General features: G+C 58.2%; 2 protein-coding genes across 11 annotated transcripts in view; both read left to right on the forward strand.

Annotated features, from left to right (window-relative positions):
- Positions 1–671: 671 nt before the first annotated feature.
- GDPD2 (glycerophosphodiester phosphodiesterase domain containing 2) lies at positions 672–11,831 on the forward strand. Of its 6 annotated transcripts, XM_054839919.1 has the most exons (16): positions 672–893; positions 3,042–3,190; positions 4,359–4,462; positions 4,536–4,629; positions 4,881–4,940; positions 5,307–5,405; positions 5,780–5,873; positions 6,291–6,436; positions 6,941–7,023; positions 7,576–7,726; positions 8,278–8,493; positions 9,332–9,483; positions 9,857–10,004; positions 10,241–10,323; positions 10,785–10,813; positions 11,110–11,831. In XM_054839919.1, the coding sequence occupies exons 2-16, from the start codon at positions 3,077–3,079 to the stop codon at positions 11,160–11,162; spliced, it is 1,626 nt and encodes a 541-aa protein (XP_054695894.1). In that variant the 5' UTR covers positions 672–893; positions 3,042–3,076; the 3' UTR covers positions 11,163–11,831. The 6 variants fall into 6 exon arrangements, with proteins under 6 accessions (XP_054695894.1, XP_054695888.1, XP_054695893.1 ...); XM_054839913.1 differs by lacking the exon at positions 10,785–10,813; XM_054839918.1 differs by lacking the exon at positions 10,241–10,323.
- A 456-nt stretch (positions 11,832–12,287) lies between these two features.
- The window catches only part of DLG3 (discs large MAGUK scaffold protein 3), an 82,984-nt gene continuing 78,478 nt past the window's right edge, over positions 12,288–16,793 (forward strand). For 3 of the 5 annotated variants that reach the window (XM_054839894.1, XM_054839893.1, XM_054839892.1), the window contains exons 1-2: positions 12,288–12,501; positions 14,588–14,719. In XM_054839894.1, the coding sequence (XP_054695869.1) occupies positions 12,486–12,501; positions 14,588–14,719 (148 nt within the window). In that variant the 5' untranslated portion in view covers positions 12,288–12,485. Of the gene's footprint in view, positions 12,502–14,587; positions 14,720–16,793 lie in introns of those variants that run through there. The other 2 variants (XM_054839896.1, XM_054839904.1) reach the window with 2 other exon arrangements.

The following is a 16,793-nucleotide window of genomic DNA, read 5'->3' on the forward strand; positions in this document are numbered from 1 at the left end:
TTGCAAGTGGCAGATCACATAAGTTCCCCAAGATCCCAGGCAATGATGGGGCAAGTCTCTGACATGGAAAGGTCCGAGTGCCCATCCTGTCTCACCAGGGGCTGCATCTCTGCTGAGACCTGGAGGGGAGGGTGGGGGGGTGCAGCTGTGCCATGCCACAGGGAGGGATCTGGGTAGATGGAGGGCATCGCCCCATCCATCTGCAGGTGGCATCAGGCCCCTGTCTTGGGGCCTCCTTTCATATGCTGCTTTAGCAAAGTTTGGATGCGTTGTCTCTCAAGCATTTCTCTTGGCTCAAGACAAGAAACCACTTTTACCTCTGTGCTTCTGCCTTCAAAGCATGCCCCAGTGAGTGTCAGCTGGGGCAGCTCTGGTGGCCTGGGATGCGTCCGTCCCAAGCTTCCTCTGCAAGGAAGGGAAAAGTCTTCCTTTGACAGAGGGGCTCCTACAGCCTGATGCACAAAGCTCTGCCTCCATCTGCCTCTCCTGCTCCTGGAGCCTTAATCTGTCTGGAGCGTGGGCGGCCTGCAAACTCCTCCGTGCTGCGGCGCATGACACCCCCCTGGGCCCCTTCTCCGCTTTCCCAGCGGCCGCGAAGCAGAGGCTGCACCGAGGTCAGCGGGGCACAAAGCCGGTAGCGAGGGCCCGCCCTGACCCTCGGCCCTGCCTGCTGTGCCCGTTGCGGGCAGCCCGCCTCTGCCGACCTGTGCAGACCTGCAGGCGGTATCGGCAGTCCTGCCCGGCCACAAACACACCCAGGAGGGTGTGAGCAGGCAGCAGAGGAGCAGAGCAGTGCTCTGCCGCGCAGGGACGCTCAGCTGAGAGCCCATCCCCAGCACTTACCTGGCCTGCCGGCGTCCCAGCTGCGGGAACCCGACGTCTGCTGGGAGCAGGTATTTTGCCCGCTTGGCTCGCTGCCCCGGGGTGGCAGCCCATGGTATGGGGATTCTGTCCCGTGCTGCCACAGGAGCTGTGGGAGAGCTGGCAGAGTGGCAAAGGGGGAGGTGATCATCTTGACCCTGCGTGCAGCTGCGGGGGGGAGGGAAAGGAGCTGCCCGCGCTGTTCCCACATTCCGGAGAGCGGGGATGGGGAGCCCAGGGCTGACTGCACAGGGGAGATGTGGGGTGTGAGGCTGGGAGTGGGGGGGTCTGAGGCAGGCTATGCTGCTCTTGCTGTTTTGGGGTCACCCTGTTCCCTATGCTGACCCAGGAGCTCTGCCCTCCCTCCTGTGGTGTCAGGGGACAGTGGGGCTGGGCATCAGCTCCTACTGACCTGCCCAGTGGCACACAGCCTGGGCTGGCTTGGCTCTGCAAGAGCAAGAGGCTCTTGCCCTGCCCATGGCCCTTTTTGTCCTGTGCTAGCACCTCCAGGGCACAAAGGTCCCTGCAGGGCTACAAGCACATGCTGCTATGTCAGTGACTGCAGCAATGGGTTTGTCACCCCTTCAAGCTGCCTGTGCCTCTCACACTAGGACCAGGGGTGTGTGGTGGGGATTGTTTGGTAGAAGCTGAAGGAGGGCTCCTTACGGACACCCAGGTCCTGCTGTGCAGCTCTCCCCTTTGGAGCTGGAGCAGAACCTGAGCAGGCTCTGCTATACGCCTAGTCCGGCTGTTTGGGACCTGTGTCCTGAACAGCTGTGTTGCACAATAACTACTGCTGCCACTGCTGCAGTCCCAATCTGAGCTGGGGAACAGGGTGGCATTTTTCCTCCAAATATCACCACTGGTGTAGATTTGCGGCCAGTCCTGGGCCACTGCTCTGCCAAACTCCAGTCTTGGCAGCAACAGCCTCTCGAAGCAGCTGAGTGCTGAAGTTTGGCTGGTGCCCACAACCACTCCTACTGTACTTTGTACCCTGCGTGGGAGCCAGCCAAGGGGGTGGTAGGGTTTCCCTGAGCAGCTGCTGGCACCAGTGCTCTGCCAGTGTGCTGGTGTGGCTGGCTGGAGCTGGGAGGGCCTGGGCTAGCTCTGTTCCCCCTCTCCAGGGCCCAGGTTGGGATGGGAAATGGCCCTGCTAGGCACACCCTTGCCCACAACATTGGAGAGGATGTGGCTGGGAGGATATGGTTGGCTAGCTCCCATGCCTGGCTCAGTGGTTGCAGTGAAATCAGAGTCTGGCTTAATCTGCAGGGTGATAGTGTTGCGTGGGGTGCCTGGCCTGTTGGGGAGGTTGGGATGAGGAGAAGCAGCAGCTCTGCAGCAGGACAAGCAGTAATAAACATGGGGTTTCTTGGGGTGGATAAAGGGAGACCTTGTTTGGGGCTGCCTGCTTCTTCCAGACAAGCACCAGGAATCTGAGAACCACAGCATAGTGTCCTGGCCCTCTCCCCTTCCCAGTGGTAGCCCTGTACCCAGCCTGGGTGTCCGCAACTGTAGCAATGGGTTTTCCCCCATAACTGCAGCTCTCCCCCTTCTTCCCCATAGTGCTTGGACCAAAAACCATCCAGCACCTGCTCAGCTGCAGTTCCTCCAGCTCCCTTGGAGACCCCTTGCTGTGCAAGCTGAGCTGGAGGGCTGCCAGGATGGTGCCACCTCAGCGAGGACCTGGGCTTAGGAGGGAGGATGGGGACTTCCCAGGCTGTTGCACGTACCTCCAGCAGGAGCCCTGGGTTGTGACATGGGGTTGCGTGGTCCTTGCAACTGGGCTGCTCCCCAGGGAGCCTGGGTGCAAGGTTGTGTCAAGCTGGCCGGCAAGGCTGCCAGCCCCTGGAGCCTGCACAGTGCTCCTGGCTCCCAGGCAGAGCGCTGAACTCTGGGCTGGGGTGCAGGCCCTGCTCCCTGCCAGCTCTGGGCTTGCTCTGGCTCATTGAGCAGAGGGTCCCAGGGCAGCCCGCTGAACAGGTTGGGATGCACCCTGTGCTCCTGCTTTCCCTGGCACCATGCCTTGCCTGGGGACACAGCCAGCAGCCCAGCTATGTCCCAGGGCTCTGGGCCAGCCGCTTGCCAGGATACCCAGGATGCTGCAGTGCCCCATCCCCACGGCGCAGGGGGTGGTGTGTGTTGGGAGATCTGTGCCAACACGCTGTGTGCATCCCCCACAGGACGCCTGACCTTTGGCCTGGGACAACCCAGCACTATGGCAGACCCCCCTGGCTGCTGCCACCCCTGTGCCACCTGCCTGCTCTGCCTTTACAGCTGCCACTGGATCACTGCCAAGAAGGAGAAGAGGAAGGGCCTGAGAACCACCAAGGTGATACCATGGGTGATGCCGAGCTGGGGCTGGCCAGTCCCTGCATGGGAGGCTCAGAGTGGTGGCTGGGATGGGGAAGGGTTCTGGCTGGGGGGCTCAGCCCATTGGGCTTCTGACCCCTTGCCACTGGTCCTGCTCCCCAGGGCTGAGCCCCAGGAGAGCTGGCATGCTACCTGGCACCCTCTCTGTCCAGGGACTGCCCTAGCCTGGAGCAGTTAGAAGGTGAGAGGGTGAGCTGTCTGTTCCCACTGGGTGACAAGAAGGTCAGAGCAGCATGCTGGCAGCAGCAAGGCTGAGCCATGACTGTCCCCTGCCCAGCCGAATGTGTATCTGTGGCAGGGCTCACGTGTGCCTGGAGCAGAGTGCTGTGCTCCCCAAGGGCTGAGCGTGGCAGGCAGGTCCCGGGGTGCTGAGTGCATGGCAAGGCACATGGGAGGCACAGTTTCTGAGCTGGGTGCGGCCCCTGCCAATGGGGTGATGGAAGGGGGTGTCCCCAGCAATTTGTAATCTGGGAGGGGTGAGGCCCTGAGATTCTCTGAGGTCTCCAACTCCCATGGGAGCGGCTGTGTCGCTGCTTGTCCTATCTTGCCTGGAATGTGCAAGCTGGTCCAGGCTGCCAGCTGTCCCACTCAGCACCTGTGGCACCCTTCACCTCCCTGTGTGTGTGGGGCTGGGGTCTAGAGACCCTGAAGTTGGACTTGGCGTCAGCTGGGCAGTCTGCAGGCTCACTGCTGCAATGGCAGCTCTGAGGCATAGCACCCCTCTCTGCCCAGCCTATAGAGATCACCCAGCTAGAAGGGAACAGGACCTCGCTGCCTGCCCCTTCCCACGTCCGAAGTCCCAGCCTGCTCCCAGGGGCTGCTGCATGGGAAAGGAGGCAGTCTTGCCACAGGGGCTGTCCTCTCCAGCCTGGCATAGGCAGCTTTTTAGCTTGTTGGAGGAGATGCTGGTCCATTTTCTTGTAACATAGGTCCAGCCAAAAGGCTCTCCAGGGGAGTTCTATTCCCACTCCACGGAGCAGCTCAGTGCCTGGGCCCATGAGGCCAGTGCCTGCTGTGACCCCCTGTGCACCCTGCTGCAGGCTGGGTGCTTCCCAGGGGTTTCAGCAACCCAGCCAGGGGCTAGGTGCCCTGCAGGTGTGGGTATAGCTGTCATCTTTGGCTTTCAGTGTGACTGCAGCTGGTTCCTTTTCCTCTTCTGCGTCTTCCTCTTCACACTGGTGTGGCTCTACTTTGCCATCATCATCCTCAATGATTTCCACAACTTCAATGAGTGAGTAGGATCCTGTGTCCAGCCTTGCTCCCCATGTGCCCCCTCCCCTTCTGACCATCCCCTTTGCTGGCAGGTTCATCTTCAAGCAGAGGAAGTTGTGGCTAGACTGGTCCCTGGTCCTGCTCATAGCTACGGCCATGCTGGTCACTTACTCAGCCACACTGCTGGTGAGCCTCACTGTTTCTACCTGGGTTAGTGGGGGTACGGAGCTGTGCTGAGCACAGGCTGGCTGCCGTGCCCTGTGCAGAGCCAGGTGGAGCCTGCAGCATCCAGCCTGCTGAAGCTGCGTCAGCCTGAGCATGGCCAGAGGCCCTGCCTGTGTTAGGGTGCCAGAGCTCCTGTGACTGAGTCCTGTGCTCTTAGGGGGCTGAGGTGTGGGGTACAGTCCAGCTCTGATATCTCCTTGTTCTTCTCACAGGTCCTTGCTTTGTGCTTGCAGCTCTGCGGCCAGCCCTTGAAGCTACACTGGTTGCACAAGGTGAGGGATTGGTGGTGCGGGGAGATGGTGGCTGGCCTGGCTGCCCTTGCACCTTGGGAAGCTGCAGCTAGCCTACTGGGGCAGTGTACAGCTGCTGTGATCCCACTGAGTGGCTGTGTGTCCCCACTGAGCTGGCCTGCAGCAGTTAGTCCCCCAGCTAGATGTCTCTGGGATGGGAAAATTCCCCTTGCTCAAAGCACGGGATACAGAGCTCAGCTGCAAACCCAAGTGGGTGAAGTGGGGTCTCAGGACTTGCAGGGACTCAGGAGGAAGGGATGAAGACTCTGCCTGCCCTGCCAGGGCAGAGACCAGCTGGCCTGCAGGATGCTGCATGCTCCCCTAACTGCCCTGTGCCCTGTCCCACAGACTCTGCTGATCTTAACTGCCCTGGTGGTGGCTGCAGCCTTCACAGGGCTGGGAATAAAGTGGGCGGAGGAGTGGAGAAGTGCACGTGTCTCCCTGCAGGTGAGTCACCTTGATACCAGAGACTCCTCCACTGTACCCAGTACCTGGCCTGTCGGGATGAGCTGAAGGGTGGTGACTGGAGACCCCAGCATGGCTCTGTACCATGGGGGTTAACTTCTGCTGCCTGTCCAGGCAAGGTGCTCCTCCTGCTCTTGCAGTCCTGCCTGGAGCAGCTGCAGTCAGGGTGATGAGTGGTGGCTGGACCAGAGCAGGGAGTCTGTTCAGTCCCCCTAGGAGCCTGTCCTTCCCTCCCTGGCACTGTGGCTCTTCCAGCAGTGCTGGCTGCAATGGCAGATCCCTGGCATTGGAGCATGTGGATTTTGGGGACAGGGGCTGGGCTGGTGCCAGCTGACACCCTGCCTTTGCCTCCCCAGGCAACAGGTCCCTTCCTGCACATTGGAATTGTGGGGGGAATGACGCTCCTCGCCTGGCCACTGGCCAGCTTCATCTACCATACCCGCAACACAGGTAATCCCCCTCTAAGGTCTCCACCTCCCCCCTCAGCTGGTGCCCTGCTCCCTACCACCCAACCGAGTGGCACTGGTGGCAGAGTGGTGCATGGAGAGCATCAGTGCCATAGGAACAGGTCCCCAGGACTGTCTGGTAGTAACACCTGTTCTTGGTTGCCCTTGGTGCAGCTTCAGCCCTCACTGCTTTGCAGCTGAAGGAGGGCTATGGATGGCAGACTAAGTCCTGCAGAAGTGTTGTATTGGGGTGCAAGGACATGTAGTGGGCCAAGAATAAATCTGCAGCGCTCCTTAGGCTGAGGATGCAATGCCTGACCTAAGGCAGTTAATGCCAGGTGAAGCAGCCTTGGCTTATTCCTAAAGGCCTGCACAATACTTCCTCTGTACCTCACCCCTCAATCTTTATCTCTGCCTGCAGGTCTCATGTTGTTTCTGCTGCTTGTGTACTGCATGGCGATGATTGCGCTGTATCTGGCTCCCCTGGGAATCACCTCCCCTTGCATCATGGAGGAGAACCAGTTGCCCCCCAAGCCAGCCCTGGTTGGCCACCGAGGAGCCCCCATGGTGAGCGACCAGCACTGGCAGCATCCTGCCATAGTAGTCAGGGTGGATGGGGCAGGCTGCTCCAGCAGCAAAAGCCAGACTGTGCCTAGCCGTGGGGCACCAGCATCAGACCCTTGCTGCTGCAGGCCTAGACGAGCTCTGGCCAGCCTAGTAGAGAGGGGTCCCCACACCAGCCACACAGCACGTGGCAGGAGGATGGGTGAGCACAGGGTGAGGAGGGTGGGCACAGCAGCCACAGGGCAGAGCTGCTTGCTGAATGCTGCTGGACCAGGAGCAGGCGATTCTCAGCAGAAAGCCTGGCTGTGTAATGTGGGCTGGGAAGCACGGGCTAGGCAGGCTCTGGCTGTCTGCACCCAGTCCTTTTCCATCCCCACTCTACCAGGGCCACTCATTGTGGGTGCCCTGGAGCACAGCCAAGCTGCTGAGTGCAGCCGGGCAAGGTGAATGCCTGCCTCCTGCCCCTTCCTGCCTGTGCCCTCTGCAGTAACACCATTCCTTTTCCAGCTGGCCCCCGAGAACACCATCATGTCACTGCACAAGGCAGTGGATTGTGATGTGCAAGTCTTTGAGACAGACGTCATGGTGAGGTAAAGGGGCAGCAGGGATTTGGAGGGAGGGTGGAAGGGGCCTGTGTATCCTGGGATGTCACCTCCCACATAGGGCATTCTGGAACACACCTGGAGGACTGCTATAGCCTGCATTTGGAGGCAGCTTTGTTCAAAGGGCTCTGCCATTCCCACCTTCCCAGTCTGGGACTGGCTCCAGCTTGGTATCCTAATGATCTGCAAGAGGTACTGGGTTTCTGTCCTCCCCATGCAGGTTGCCTTCCAGGGCATTAGGAGGGAGGCACCATCAGGGGAGGGGCACTGCTTGGAAAACAGACCCTGGCTCTAGTTCACCTCATGCAATCCTGCTGAGGGGACAGCTGTTGCAGTGAGCAAGGAACTACTTGGTTCCTGGCTTGGTCTCTAGGCACTCTGTGCTTTTTGGACACTCACCTTTGTCTGTAGAGGACCACAAGTAGGCATAAGGGTGGGGGTTACCCCAGCAGTGTGGCTGGGAGGGGGCAGAAATGCCAGGGCTGGGATAGGACAGAAACAGTTTGCAACACAGAGCTTCCCTCTCCGCTCTTTTGCCAGTGCTGATGGGGTCCCATTCCTCATGCATGATGAAGAACTCACCAGGACCACCAACGTGCAGGTTGTGTTCCCCAAGAGGACTGCCCTGAACAGCACTGCTTTCAACTGGACAGACCTCCAGAAGTTGGATGCTGGCAGCTGGTTCCTGGAGGTCAAGATGCCCCTGGGGTGTCTTGTCAGGGATGGGTGCATTTGTGGGTGAAGCATGAGCCCTGCCCTGGGGAAGGTTCCTTCTAGAACGCTGGTCCTGGCAGACACATGGCCAGGGTGCAGAAGCACTTCCATGCCTGCACAAATCTCTTGGGTGTGGTTATGCCCCAAGCTAGGGTTTGTTCTGACTCCTCAGCTGAGTCATGGAGGAGGCTGGTTTGAGGAGAGATGTCTCAGGCATTTGCTCTGAGCTGCACAGCCTGCCTGGGCTTGGAGGCAGCTGTGTCAAGGCTCTTCCCAAAGGGTGACTAACCAACTGCTGAGCTACTGTGAATGCCCACAGGTGTTTGGGCTGTTTGAACTGTGCTGTTAGTAGGGAGAAGGGTAGAGGTGCCCTGTGGATGTGCAGGCGAAGGATCCCTGTGCCTGTCCACACTGGAGAGCATGTGGAGAGGCCAATGTAGGAAACTGAGAGCCAGAGATGGGCACCCCTTTGGGAGGTGGAAGCTTATGGAGGTGTCTGCCTACGATGACTAACTCTCACCCTTGCAGCAGAGGCCATTTCCCACAGTGCAGAGTCTTTCTGCCAGCGATCGCAACCAGGTGACTGAACAGAGGATCCCATCACTGCAACAGGTGCTAGAGGCAGCCAAGCAGAGCAATATCTCCATTATGTTTGACCTCCGGCCTGAGAACCACAGTGACTACCAGAGCTTTGTCAATGCCACCCTGAAAGTGATCTTACAGTCAGGCATCCCACTACAACAGGTGAGATGGTCGCTGCCCCATCACCGCTGGGCCCTGCTGTCACACCCCTGCCATGGTGGGAGATGCCCTGCCAACCCCACTGAGCATCCTGCCACCCCATACACTACATCCCTGCTGGGGAACCCTGTCCAGGTGTGAGGTTCTCTAGCTGGAGAAGTTGCCAATAGTTAGGGGTTAATGCCTACAGCTTCAGACTCCTCCAAATACTCTGGTTTCCCAGCACTGGCCACCCTGGTGTGTAAATAGTGACTCAGTCTAAAGAGGGGACCAACAGGGCCAGGAACAGCAGGAAAACAATGCTCAGACTTCCACCTCTCCACGCTGTGCCACACCTCTCCCTGCAGCTCTTGGACTCCTTCTGCAATCTGCTGTGTTGTCTTTGCACTTCATCCAATCTCTGCAGCACAGGACATGTGCCGCCCTGAGGGGATAAATTAGCACCCAAATCACTTTCCCTTCTTGGCTTTTTGGGAATGCAGAGCAGGAGGGGACACAGCAAAGACTTGTACTGTAGTGCTGATCCAAGGTGCATTCTTGCTGCAGAGTTAAGTCCAAAAGGATGCACTGCTTGATCCCAGAAAGGACAACTGCTGCAGCTTTCTTAGGCTGGAACTGCTTTCTCCCCTTAGTGGGGTCTGTTGTGCTTACTTCTTGGCTGGGGAAAGCTCTTAGGAGACTGTCCTGGCTGAGATCCTCATGGAGGAGCTGAGCCTGGAGATGGGGGACAGGAAGCAGCTGTCGGAACAGGATGTGTGCCTGGATCTGCAAGGAAATATCAGAAGAGAGCAAGCTCCCTGGAGCACCTCTCCTCTGCATGTGCTCTCTGGCTTTTGCCTAGGTCCTCTGGCTGCCAGATGGGTTCAGGGAACAGGTCAAACAGCAAGCCCCAGGTGTTCAGCAAGTTTACGGCCGGAAGAGACTCCAGAATGAGAAGGAGCCACTGCTGCATGTCAATCTGCCTTACCAAGACATGAGCTCTGAGGAGATCAGGTGAGAGCCCTGTGCGCAGCAGCCTGGGAGCTGCGGGCTGTGGGGCCTGGGCATTGTCCCAATTCTGTCCTGGGGCCAGCAGAGGTGAGGTCCAGCTGAGGCTGAGTGCTGACACGCTGCTGGGAAGGGCAGAGTGTGTGCTACAGCCTTGCAGACAAGCATGCCTTACCAGGCAGAGCTAGTGCAGGGGATGGAGCTGGCTGCAGTCCTCTGCTTTGCCAGCAAATCTGCCCTGTGTCTGGCAGTCCAGACAGTTGCTCCATGTGGCTGCAAATGCTGGATCACATCCCAGATATACAGTCCTCTCTGGCTGTACACTGAGTGTGCCGGCACCCTGCTGTCTGCTGCTCTGACCACGGCTGTCCCTATGCAGGCAGTACCGCCAGGACAACATCTCTGTCAACTTGTACGTGGTGAACCAGCCCTGGCTGTTCTCCGTGCTGTGGTGCTCTGGGGTGAGCTCTGTCACCACCAACGCCTGCCAGGTGCTGAAGGAGATGAAACACCCTATCTGGCTGCTCGTAAGTGACCTCTCCATCCTTCACCCTGGCCCACAGCCCTGTGCCCCAGGCACTTGTGGGTCCTTTTCTGCAGCAGCCCTGGGCAGCCAGCTGCCTGGAGGGTGGCTTTTGCTCAGTGCTGCGCTGGCAGGGGAATATGTGACCCTGCAGAAGTGACTGCTGGCACAGCAGGCTGGGCTGTGCCACCAGCACACCAACCCTGGCTGGTGTTCATGGCTTGTCTTGTTGCCTTGCAGCCCAGCAGCACATACCTCATGATCTGGATTGTTGTAGACTGCGTGTCCTTCCTTGCCATCCTCTGGGCCTTCTTCTTGCTGAAGTACATTTGATCCCTTTCCTCCTCCTGGGGCAGGTCTGCTGGGGGAGGCTATAGTGTGCCCTGGGTGGCTGATACATACCCAAACCCAGTCTTATCTGCTGCCACCCCCCTCTGGACTCAGAACCTGGCAGGTCCTCTCCTGCTGGCTATGTGAGAGCAGTGTGTGGAGGCAGCTTTTATCACCAGATTGCAGCTAAAAATCTGGCCTGACCCTTCCTGGAGCTGCCGGATGCCTTAGTTCACACTTACTAGGTCATTCTGTACCCCAGGGCTTGGTGAACTGAGGCTGGGGGACCTTGCCCTTTGAGGCTGTTCCTTTACCAGTACTGCAGGCATGGAGAGCAGATCCCTGTGGGACTGTGTGCTGTGGGGCCCCACAGTCTCCTACAGTCTGGGAGCTATGGGGAGGGAAGGGGGAGGCCAGATTGACATGCTAACAGCAATCCTGTTCCATCTCCTAGGAAATGCTCCCAGAGAAGACGGCCCATGGGTGAGTGTGCACAGATGTGAGCTCCCCTCCCTTGGAGCCAGGTTGTGCCTGCAGGACTGTCTCTGACAGGCAGGCAGCTTTCTCTAGCCAAACATGACAGTGGTTTGGGATAGCCTAGGGAGGGAAGGGAATCCTGGCCCAGTGAGTTCCTGTCCTGCCCTTAGCAAACAGCCCTGTGGGACAGTGATGGGGAATCCCACATTCCCCAAGTCTCCTCAAACCTGCTTTTCAGGCTGCTCTGCCTGTTACTGCAGGATGGTGGCTGCCTTCTGTGACTGTTTTTTCTGTCTCCCCAGAGTTGGAGACGGACGTGCTGCTCACAAAGATCAACAGCTTGATGCAAGAGTGACCCCTCCGGCCTGCATCAGCCATGAAGAGGGGCAGCCAGAGCCCTGCACAGCTGAAGTGGGGACCACTCCTCAGGCCAGCTTCAAGGCTCCTTTCCTTTGCAGACTCCTTCCTGAGCTTCCTGTCCCCTATAGCCTTCCTGGCTCCTTTTGTGGTGCACAACTGCCCTCAGCTGAAAAGACCTGGAACTGGGTTCCCACTGGCAGTGAGGAACTAGAGCCTTTGCAGAGGTTTTGTGGGGCTGATTTGTGCCTGGGGGCTGAGTACTTAACCAGGAGTGCTGGGGCTAAGACCTTGCTGTGTGGTTTGGAGACTAGTGGGGATTTGAGTTGCTGTTTGGTGCAGGGGAAGGGCAGCCTCTGTCTGTCAGCAGCAGCTCTACAGCCAGTGATAGGAAACCTTGTTTAAAGTGCTGCTGCCCTGGGGGCTGCCCTGCCCCATGGCTTGAGGAATAGGAAAGGGGGTGCAGCGGGTGGTTTTTCACAAGATGGAGGGGGAGCTGAGCTTTTCCCACCCCCATGCTGGACACATGTCCTGCACCTTCAGCTGGCTTCATACTTGTGAGTCAGGGTGCTGGCACCTCATGCAGCAGTTAGTGCCTTTTGCTCTGGGGGGAAAGGGAGCAGGGGCTGGGGGTGGAAGGTGTCTGGGGCTGGCAGGACCATGGTCACACTCCTGTTGCTGTAAGGCTGCAGAGTTGTGCAAGGGAGGGGAGCGGTGGGACTCGGGTAGGTCTCTTTGCAACAGGGCCTTGAACTTGGAAAGGGGTATCGGGTCAGTTTTACTTGTTCCTACTTATTTATGTCAATAAATCAACGGAGCGGTAGACACACCCCGAAGGGGTGAGTTGGGCATAACTGCTTCCTCCCCCTTGCCCCTACCTTTGCTGCCTGGAGCGCTGCCGGATCCCGGGCAGGCGCAGCCCAGCCGGTAGCGGCCTGGGGCAGGCGGCGATCCGCGGCGCGTCCGTGCCATCTAGTGACAGCGTGGGGAAGTGGTGCCGGGGGCCGAGCGGCTCCTCCGGGCCGGGCCTTCCGCAGCGGGAGGGGGGGAGGGAGGGGAGGCCGAGCCGGGCGTGCCTGCCGGGGTTCACGGAGCGGAGTGCGCACGCAGAGCCGCCCCGGTAACCCGGCGGGCTACGAGCAGCCGTGCCCCGGGGTAAAGCAGCGGCTGCGCCCGGGTGCGCTCGCGGTGCCGGGGCGCTCCCGGAGGCGGTACCGGCGGGGGGCGGCTCCTCGGCCGGTTCCCGCGGGGCGGGGCGGGCGGCGGCTCGGCCGTTCGCGGGCTGGCACCGACTGGAGCGGCCGCCGGCCACGACGGAGCTATGATCCGACGGCAAGGTAAGGACCGCCCTGCCTGCAAAGCCAGGCACCGTGGCCCGCCGCGCTCAACAAGTGTCTGCCCTACCGGCACCGGGATTGCGCCCGGTGCCCCGCGCTCCTGCCGGGCAGCTCCCGCCCTCCTTCTCTTCCTCCCTCCCTGCCACGGGCCGGGGGGCCCTGTCCGGTGCACCCCCGGGGTTGAGACCTTAGGACCGGGTGCCCCGGCTTCGCACCCTCCCCGGGCTGTTGTGCCACCGTGGCTCGGAGTGGGTTGGGATGCTGTGCTTGCAGCACCCGTGAGTGCTGTGGGGAGGGCAGGTACAGGGATGTGGGCCCTGTAAGGAGGGATCTCTTGTCAGTAGGTCTTGCACCTTGGGGCATGGTGAGATGGGCCCCAGACACCACGTGCTCTTTCTTGGGTGCTGCAGGAAGGGTGCTCCAGTCTCTCCCCTGTGCTAGGGGCACAGCACTTACCTGGGTTTGGTGGTCCAGGGCCAGCACTCACCTGCTCCAGCTGGCCATCACCCAGTGCTGGCGGCCAGCAGCACAGGGGTCGGCGCCAGGGTGCGTGCTGCTGTTTCAGTGCAGGCTGGACTGCGGTGGGTTGTTCACACCAGGTTTGCAGTCTTTGTGTCCTGGTGTGGTGGCCCTGGTTCTCTACCTGCTTCTTTAGCTTCTGCTAAGGTCAGGAATGACCAGGCAAAGATGACTCAACCCCACTCACAGAATGCTGGGCAGCATCTGAAGCCACTTTCTGATCTTGCAGAAAAGGAAGCCCTTAGCAATAACACAGGGCTGGGATGCCCATAAAGCCCAATAAATCTGGAGCTTGCGGAAGTCCTTGCTTTTCCTGGAGACAGCATGGAGCCCAACCCTGTGCAGAACCTATTCACACTTCCCTAGGCTCCTTTCTCTGTTCTGCTCCCACAATGAGTCAGTGTGGGCTGGTAATGCAGGCAGGACCCCATTCCCCTTTCAGCCAAGGAGGAGCTGGGGGGAGCTGGCTGGGGGAGCTGGAACAGCAGGTGGCATGCACCCCAGCAGACACAGGCCCCCTTGTTTGATGACCTGAATTCCCTGCCGAGAGCCCTAGGATGAGCAGGGTCATCCTTTCTGCATGAGTTCCTGGGTTAAAAGATGAGTCCCCAACAGTGGCGGGATGGCTCCCCCACCTCCTCACAGAGACACTCTTTGTCTGCAAGCTACCTGAGTGACAAAGGGAAATATTCACTCAGGGCTGGGACGGGCTCAAGGTCCACAGGAGCTCCCCACCCGCCTGAGAGATGGCTTACATCTGGGGCTGGAGCTGGCAGCTCCGGGCATCTGCCCAGAGAAGCACGGAGGTGTCCTGGCACAGAGACATCACAGCTCCACTATTTTAGGTCCAAAGTTGTCTCACAGCTGTGGTGAGACCAGTCTTTAACCAAAGCATTGCTTCATGGCAGCCTCCAGCTCCCCTCCTGGCCAGCATCCCTCCTTCCTTGACCCCAAGGCATCACGTTCCTTTCCCACTGTGTCTCCTGCTGACCCAAGGCTGCTTGCTGCATGGAGCAATTCTTACGTTTCACCCTGTAGAAACCTAAGTTTTGCCACTCATGTAGCTGAGCTGTTTGCAATATCTTGCACTACATGAGTGTGGCTACACTCAGCTTTGCTGCAGTCATCTGGCCTCACATGGGAGACTGCAACTCCTGTGGTAGTACTCAAAGCCCTGTGCAGCTGGGACACGTCCAGCTCCTGAACAACTTCTCTGCCTGGGAGGCGGCAGAGGTCCTCATGCTGCCCAGTGCCACAGGGTTCGGAGATGAGTCAACCAGAGTTAACCCCTGATTTTCAGGGCCAAGGAGGGCCAGCAGACAGACACCTCCAGCCCCTGCCCGCCTCTCCACTGTGGCTCCTCTGCACCTTGCGGCAGGGTTAGCTCTTCCAGGTATGTGCAAGGAGTCTGCCTTTGTGGCTGTTAACTTAAAAATCCAGAGCTGGAAGGCAACTTGAGGCATTATCCAGGTGAGCTGTGGCTCCAAGGCTGCACTCGAGCCTTCCCTGATGATATCTGTCCATCCTTCAGTGTTAATGCTTTGTTACTCCTGTGTCATCTCTGCAGACACTGAACGGGCATTGGAAATTCTGACCAGATATCAAAGCACCCTGCGGTCCCCGGAGGAGCAGGAGCTAAAAGCCTCCATTGGAAAAGTCTCACGCATCTTTCAAAGTGAACTCTTCCAGGCTCTGCTGGGTAAGCCCCTGCCTTGTGATCCCTGGGGCATTGTAGTCAGTGGGCTCTCCTGGGGGCCTGATCCTGCACAGGTGCCTGGCACTGATCAGGCTGGGTGCATCCTGTGCAAACACATGGATGTCTGTAATGCCAGGGAGCTGGGCTGTCTTTCCCCTCCAGGGCTTGAACAGGAGATACCAAGGGTTGGGGCTACAGTCACTGGGTGTTTGTGATGTGAACAGGATTCCTCAATCGGGTGATTGTGGACAAGGGGTAAAGCCTTCTTCGTCAGATCTATCCAGCACCTGCTAAAGGATACTGCGATGTCATGAGCACCCTCTGTGCAGTGCAGGTGTGGTGTGTCTGCAGCCACTACTGGGTTTCCAGCTCTGCTGCCATACCAAGGACACCCCACCACGGGCCTTGCTCCTCCCTGTGCCTCTCAGCCTCACACAACCTGCTACTTTCTATTCCTGCTGCCAACCCAAAGGGAAACTAAATTTTTCTTTGAGAGATAATCCACACGTACCCAGCTCCTTTTGGAGTATCCTGGCCTTTCTTGCACTTAGACCCACGAGCACTTGCGAGTACCACACTGTGCGAGTGGCTCCATTTCACACAAGAAAAAGACTTGACAGCAAGGCTCATCTTGGAGCTGAGCACCAGAAAACGTTATTTTGAGCGTAGCGTAAAGTTCTTCATGTGGATTTAGACAAATACAGCTGGAGTCTCACCAAACTGCACAGCTTCTCTGTGCAAGATGCATGGCTATCTCACTGAACAAGGTAATTTGAAAATGCACTTTCTTTGCAAAGTATTTTTTTTTAGAAAAACAAGATTTGATGGTTTTGGACTCTGAAGTTGCTCGGCCTCATTCCCTGCCAGAGCAGACCAGATCCTGGCTGTGCGGGTTCACTTAGGGCACTAACTGTGGAGGTAATCCCCGAGAACCATTTGCAGAAGCTGCAGTGGGCCAAGAGGGGCAAGAGCTCCCACTCAGCTCCTCTCCTTAAGTCCTGCTTACTGTGGGCCTTGAGGCAGCATGCACAGCCCTGGCTGTTTCCATTCCTGGGTCTTCCAGGAGAGAAGCTGAGTTTCCCTGCTGGGAAGGAAGGGAAAGCACCCCAGAAGCTCTGCAACCCAGAGGAGGACCCGGACTCTGGGGTGCAGAGCTCCACACATGATCGCATGTGCCTCATTCTCGGTGCGTTTTGACCCATCACCATCACTCTCCTCTCTTGGCAGCTCTCGCCTTTGCTTCGTACCTCTGCAGCCAGAGACCCATTTCTGTGCCTGCAGAGCCCTGAGTTGCCAGAAGCTCCTCTGTGCTTCAGGTTATCCACTGAAAATTAAATACAATCATGGGATGAGTGGTGTGTCCTGAGCTATTTTATTATCTCCTTTCCTTGTTCTTGCTGTTGGACCATCACCCGGTGGTTTTCAGCCCCAGCACATTCTTGTGCAGGGCTTGCGCTGGGATGACTGTGCCATCAGCAGCAGAGACACATGGCAAGGGAGGGCGCCCTAGGGCAGGGGCCCCCATACTGAAAGGACCAGTCTGCATCTCCTTTCTTGCCTCTTCATTTATACAACCCGCTCTCAAAATGGTCCACAGCCCCATGCTGGAGGCAGTGGTGCCCAGTAGGGTTGTGATCACCTTGGCAAACCTGACACGAGGCCAACACCCCTGGCTGCTTTTGTGTGTTCCTCCAGGGGCTGTGCAAAGGCAGCGAAGCAGCTTTCCAAAAGGCCAGAGCTGTCAGTATTAGTGCAAAAGTGTTGTGGAGAGAGCGTAGCTGGAGAGAGCACATCTGCACGCACGCTGAGTTGGTTGCAGTTTGCGTGCTGGCACACGAACACTGCACAGACTTCCCAGCTCCCTGCTCTAAGCTATCTTGGTGTCAACGCTGGCATGAGGGAGTGTCGCTTGATTGCTGGTGACCTTTTCAACTAGTTTAACAGGATATTAGTTTCCCATGCCAGAGCTAGCTTTCTCTAGATGTGTTTACCTAACTAGGAATTTGCATTAATTACTTCCACCCCCGCCTGAGCCTGAGTTTGTGAATTTCTCTATCCCTGCACGGACATGTGTGAT

Source organism: Grus americana, chromosome 12 (assembly GCF_028858705.1).
Source record: "Grus americana isolate bGruAme1 chromosome 12, bGruAme1.mat, whole genome shotgun sequence".
Classification (NCBI taxonomy): Eukaryota; Metazoa; Chordata; class Aves; order Gruiformes; family Gruidae; genus Grus; species Grus americana.